Here is a 6,000-nt window from a genome sequence, read left to right on the forward strand (position 1 = left end):
TTCTGTTGAGCATATATAGTAATGCCAGTATTTTCTAAGACCGTTAACTAAGGCTCTGTGTTGTTGTTAATGTTTTGGCGCATGGATCAGTCATATTATGTATTTGGATATGCAAAGGTTTGCAATTGGGTATTGGAGTGGGAGCTTCATTTATCTGCTGCTCCAAAAGAAATCACAGGTGGCTCTGATTAGCCATTTTCATGTTTGCTCAGAGGGGTGGTTTCAGTCCAAGTAACATAACTTTTTCTCTTCTTAGATGTCCGGCAAGGATTAATAGGTGTGGGCCTGATAAATGTAGAAGACAGATCTGGAATTCTAACACTTGACAAAGGTATTGGTTTTGATGCTTTTTTTTTAAGCATTGGTAGCAGGTGAATAACTTGCCCATTCAGAAATAGTTTCTGCAGTTGTTACAAAATTGCTAATGAGAACCAGGAGCAAGTGTAGCACCATTTGAAACTTGTTAATCTACTTGTGCCCAGATTTTAAAAAAAAATGTACTAAGATGCTTGCTTTGTTTCAAAAAATACTGCTTTAGGTTTTGTTTGCCTGTATACCTAGAAGCTCCAAGTTTTGAAATAATGTTTCTTTTTAGATTATAACAATATAGGAAAATTCCTGAATAGAATTTTGGGTATGGAGGTGCATCAGCAGAATGCCTTATTCCAGTATTTCTCTGATACGCTAAATGCAGTTATACAAAATGCTAAAAAGAATGGAAGATATGACATGGGGATTTTAGGTAAGTAAATCAAATTTCTGAAGTTGACTTTTTGCTTTTTTTAAATTATACACTGCTTCTCTTGCGTAACATCTATTATTATTATTATTATTTTATTTATTTATTTATTTTATTATTTAAAAGATCTGGGTTCTGGGGATGAGAAAGTGAGGAAGACGGATGTTAAGAAATTTTTAACTCCAGGATATTCTACCTCTGGACATGTCGAATTATACACAGTAAGTTTTAAATTTAACCTGATCTTTTAACTGAATTGTGAAAACTTTGTCCTTGGAAATCAAGTATTGTTAGTGTTCCACCAAGGCTATAAATTGCTCACCCAGTAGTGAAAAAAAATTGGTTCCTGGTCTTCCAAAAACATTGTCTTTGCCATTTTCCCAATTTTGTTTTTGTGGTGGTGTTTTTGTTATTTGTCAGTAAATGTCCCAAAGCTTGTAGCAGTTAAACATTTATAATGTCTCTTCTAGATCAGTGTAGAGAGAGGAATGTCCTGGGAAGAAGGAACTAAGTTTTGGGCAGAGCAGACTGGACCAGATGATGGATTTTATTTATCATTACAGGTAAGTGTGCCGCAGCCTTTGCAGCTTTCTCAGATAAAATCCTAATAAACTGTAATAAATTAAGCTGCCTGAATTAAACTTTGTAACTCAATCTCTTAAATAAAAAATGTGAATCTTTTTAAAATATTCAGAACATCAACAATTTAAAGTACATGCAATTCAATAATTCAGCATTCCCTTCTAGATAAGAAATAACAAGAAAACTGCCATCCTGGTAAAAGAAGTGAATCCCAAAAAGAAGCTTTTCTTGGTATACAGACCAAATACTGGGAAACAACTCAAACTGGAAACTTACGCAGACCTGAAAAAGAAATATAAGAAGGTAGCCTTTTAAAACAAGATTACTTAAATTTGCTTTGTGGTGAAGGAAAACGTAAGCTTTTTATTACAAGTGAAAGTAGCTGGCAAGTTTCAGAACGTCTTAGCTAATTAATCATGTAGTATAAACTTCCTTCAGAAAATTTCTTTAGTTGTCTTCTCTTGGGTTTTGCCAGACGGCCCACGCACTTTCAACTTCTGGTATACAAAACTTAATAAAACTAAGCCTTTCTATAATATAGAAGTACTTTGTGGCATCAAATAGGAGATAATCCCTTTGCAGTTAGTTTGCAAAAAATTTACTTTAAAAGGGTTTTTGTGAGTTATAGTTTATTATACCCAAACTGTTTATGAAGTTTTAGTCCCCTGCTTACTGTCTCTGAAGCCCTGAAATTGCAAGATCGTATTTTCACCACAGATGCATACTTCATGTTCTTGTGAAAATAATTCTTAGCAACTGAGGTGTTAGTTTAAATTAATGCTCAGAAGAACCAATTAACAGAGTCCAGTTGTCCTCATTTCTTCAGGTTTGAAATGTAAAGTTCTGTCATTCACCAGTCAGTATCTCAGTCAGTCACATGGTTCTGCAGTGCTGAAGGTTTTATTTTTTTTACCCTTGTTTGAAACTGTTTCCATGGATAGATGTAACTGGATGTAACAACGAGTGATAGTTTGCTTGATCAGTTATTTCCTTTTTTTTTAAATCATAGTCTTTTAAATGCTGCCCCTAGACCTTAGACATGAGTATAAAATAGTGTGCTGTTCTGTACGAGTGTTCAGAAATGGTGTGTAACATTTTAACACAACTTTAAATGGCTTTTCAGGTACCTTCTGAAGATGCTCTGCCACACTGGCTAGAGCAGTACAATTCTTCTGCGGATACCTGTACTCATGCTTATTGGTTAGTACTTTTGCTGTTAAACATGTTTTCAGCTAAGGTCTCTGGCTAAATCTGATATGTGATCACATTCACCGATCTCAGTCATAAATTCCAAAATCTAGTATTGCTCACTTTGAAGAAATTTCAGTCACGAACAGTTCCAAGTGGTGAATGGCAACCTCTCTCCTTAAGGCAGTTGAAACTAGGAACTTATTTAAGGATTGTGACTTCACTTTTAATTACTCACGCCTCAGTAAGCATATTGATCTGATCAGTGGAATACATTGGCTATAACCGAGTTACCAAGTTTATATGTGATCCCCTTTAACTAGTTTTATACAGTGAAACTCATGAAAACTAGCTTTAGTTCTGAGTCCCCTCGTTATGCAGCACAGCTCGGCTCTCAGCCTCTGAACTTCCCAAAAGTCAGGAATTTTAGTGTCACAAGTTGTGACCTTGTTTACTGAGTAAGTTGCCGCTCCCCATCTCTCTCTAACCCACATTAGAAAGTAGATGTTCAGCTGGTGTAAATTAGTGCATCTAAGTTGGAACTGTGCCTTTTTACAACAGCTGAGGCTGCAGTTCTAAGTATACTAACAGCTGCTTGAGACTTCACACTGAAAGGCATTTTATGGACATGGATAAATTTTATTTCCATCTCATTATCCAGCTCTTTGCATTTTTGAGGATCTTAATTCTTTACACATTCTTTAAAGTGGATACTGAATACCGGTAATGATTATGAAATAAACGTGTGTAGTTGCTTGACTTGAACTTTTGTAAAAGTGTTCATTTGAATTTAAAAGAACACCTTTTTTCCACCAGGAGAGGCAACTGTAAGAAAGCAGGCCTGGGATTAGTTTGTGAAGTTGGCCTCCGGTGTCGAACATACTATGTCCTGTGTGGTTCAGTACTAAGTGTCTGGACAAAAGTAGAAGGAGTTTTAGCCTCTGTGAGTGGTACAAATGTGAAAATGCAGATAGTTCGGCTAAGAACAGAAGATGGACAGAGGATTGTAGGTAAGTAGGTTTATCTGCTGTGTTAATTTTCTCCCTGCTGGCATTAACTCTCCTGTCCATATACCTTGAGAGTTGTGCAGGAGGCCTACAAGGTATCTTTACAGGAGAACAGGCCTTCCTGTGGATTGCTAAGTTTAAAAATCACACCTGTAGTACCACCTGCTTCGGAGCGATCTGAAAACGGAAGACATTTTCCTAACCAATCCTGTGAGCTTGACTTGGTAGTAAGCCAGAGTTGAAATGGCTGAAGGGCCAAGAAAAAAAAAGGGGGAATTTGCCATGGTGGTAAGTCCCTTCAGACTAAAGAGCAGACCCTCTGGAGTAAACAGATGGCTGTCTGCCCACCTCTGTAAATGGCCATTTTCTCTTGCTGTTTATCACAGGATCCATGTTCTCAAAAAATAAAATTAAAAAGGCAAGAGCACTTGTGTCCCAGGGCATCTGCTTTTCTCCCCTTATGCTCCAAGAGGACATTTTCCAGCCCTAGTTCTCAGACTGTGCTCCTTTCCCTTTTGTGACGAAGAGCAGGCCCTCAATTGCAGCACAAGATACACTTCTGCAGGGCTGAGCTGTTGGAGTTTGTACAATTCCATATGGCTAAACCGCTTGTTGAACCTACCCCCAGCTGTGGCTTTTGACAGCATAAATGAAGCTTAAGGCACCGAGAACCACTGACCCAAGTTCTTAATGTATAAAACGTTGGCATGCTGAGGAAGCACAACTGACTTGTTGTTAATTACAGGTTTGATCATTCCTGCAAATTGTGTATCGCCCCTTGTAAACCTCCTGTCGACGTCAGACCAGTCTCAGCAGCTTGCAGTACAACAGCAGCAGATATGGCAGCAGCATCACCCACAGAGCATCACCAATTTCAACAACGCCTAAGAGGACAAGCGCCAGGTGTTGACTTTGGTGTGTGAGCAAAGGCTGTAAAAGCATATCACTTGCATAAAAATCAGGGACAGATTCCAAAGAAATATAACTTTATTCAGTTCAGTTGTGTGCTCTCAGAAACACTTTGGGAATAGAAATACACAAAGGATGGTAGAACTGCAAGCCAGCAGTTGCTTATGGTGGTGCATCTGTCTTATGCTCTCTGTAGTGCTTCCTGTCTGCTTTTACTTTTGGCCTTTTATGCTACAGACCACAATTTGTTTGAAAATGCTTGAAAATCCCCCCAACAGGCTTTATTTGATCTTGTCATACAGTGCTCAGGGTTTAACGCAGTACATCAATGCCATTGCTGTGGGAGATATCCTTGAATGCATGTATTGAGTATATATATAGAAAATATATATTGAGTTTTTTCTCTTCAACTTGTAAGTTTATAAAAGCATGAAACCTAGCGGTTGCACATCATGCATTCAGGTTCTTTCCCAGTTTCTGTTTGACAGTGCATGTCTTTGGAAACGGGCATGAACAGGATAAACACACAAGACAAGAATTCGGAGAGAAACACAATCTTAGTTGTACAGCATTGATTATTGCATTTTTATAGTGTTTATACCCAGGTATTGCATTTTTTCTGGTTCTCTCCTGGAGGTTATATATTTGAGTCTGCAATGTTCTTTTTGTGATAAACATCTTAAATTAAAAAGTTAGTTCATTTTTTAATGTATTAATGGTATTCCTAATGTGTGCTGCAAAGATGGCTAAAAGCCTATTTTCCTTTAAAGTTAAATATTTCCTTAATCTGAGGTGGTTATGAAAACTAAGTGCAAATTCACTTCCATCTCGCATACAATCTTATATTTTTTACTTCATTAATGTAATTTAATTTGTCACTTGTAAGATGAAACCGTACTTGAGCTGTAAATTAGACAGTGGGAAACACTTGAGGGTTCCGCTGTATGTGCTGTTTCTGTTACCCGGTAACTTGAATACTGTTTCATATGTTGTAAGACATTGTAGAGTTTATCTGGAGCTGTTTAAAAGAAATTGTAATGTACAAATGTGAATAGTTACTTATCTATAATATGGATAAGTTTTGTTTTGCCTATAATAGTAGATGTTTATAAGAAAGTGAAGGACAATGTTTGTCATTTCTTGCTTGCACAGGTTGCACTATTGAAAATTGAGATTGTATAAACCTGTCCAAAAAACCCCTACAAGATAACCATCTTGTAGATGTCAAATAAAAGTTATTGTACTAACAAGAAGTGGAGTTTTGTTTAGGCAATCGCTGCATTTCCAAAAAACTAACAAGTCTGTACAATTGGAATTTTAGAAGGCTCGGGATATTCTAATCCAGCTGTAGGCCTTCTGTCCTATGGTCCAAGTCTTGTTATTTGGCTCTCGTATTCAACGGAGTGACATATTTTCTCCCTGGGTAAAGACTAACCACAGTTGATATATTTTAAGGTTAAGGCTGACGGCAACTGTACTGCTGTAACTCACGTGACCCAGCTATTGGTGGGTGGAGTTTTATTTGTAACAGTAAGAAATGGTGGGACCCTTACCTGATACTATCCGTGTACTGTA

General features: G+C 37.4%; 1 protein-coding gene across 3 annotated transcripts in view; it reads left to right on the top strand.

Annotated features, from left to right (window-relative positions):
- SBNO1 (strawberry notch homolog 1) overlaps positions 1-5,675 on the top strand; it is a 38,567-nt gene extending 32,892 nt beyond the window's left edge. For 2 of the 3 annotated variants that reach the window (XM_006015119.3, XM_025198143.1), the window contains 8 exons: positions 257-331; positions 596-742; positions 866-960; positions 1,210-1,302; positions 1,487-1,624; positions 2,445-2,521; positions 3,326-3,519; positions 4,262-5,675. In XM_006015119.3, the coding sequence (XP_006015181.1) occupies positions 257-331; positions 596-742; positions 866-960; positions 1,210-1,302; positions 1,487-1,624; positions 2,445-2,521; positions 3,326-3,519; positions 4,262-4,404 (962 nt within the window). In that variant the 3' untranslated portion in view covers positions 4,405-5,675. The remainder of the gene's footprint in view (positions 1-256; positions 332-595; positions 743-865; positions 961-1,209; positions 1,303-1,486; positions 1,625-2,444; positions 2,522-3,325; positions 3,520-4,261) is intronic. The other variant, XM_025198147.1, reaches the window with a different exon arrangement.
- Positions 5,676-6,000: the final 325 nt, after the last annotated feature.

Source organism: Alligator sinensis, unplaced genomic scaffold (assembly GCF_000455745.1).
Source record: "Alligator sinensis unplaced genomic scaffold, ASM45574v1 scaffold628_2, whole genome shotgun sequence".
NCBI classification, from domain to species: domain Eukaryota; kingdom Metazoa; phylum Chordata; order Crocodylia; family Alligatoridae; genus Alligator; species Alligator sinensis.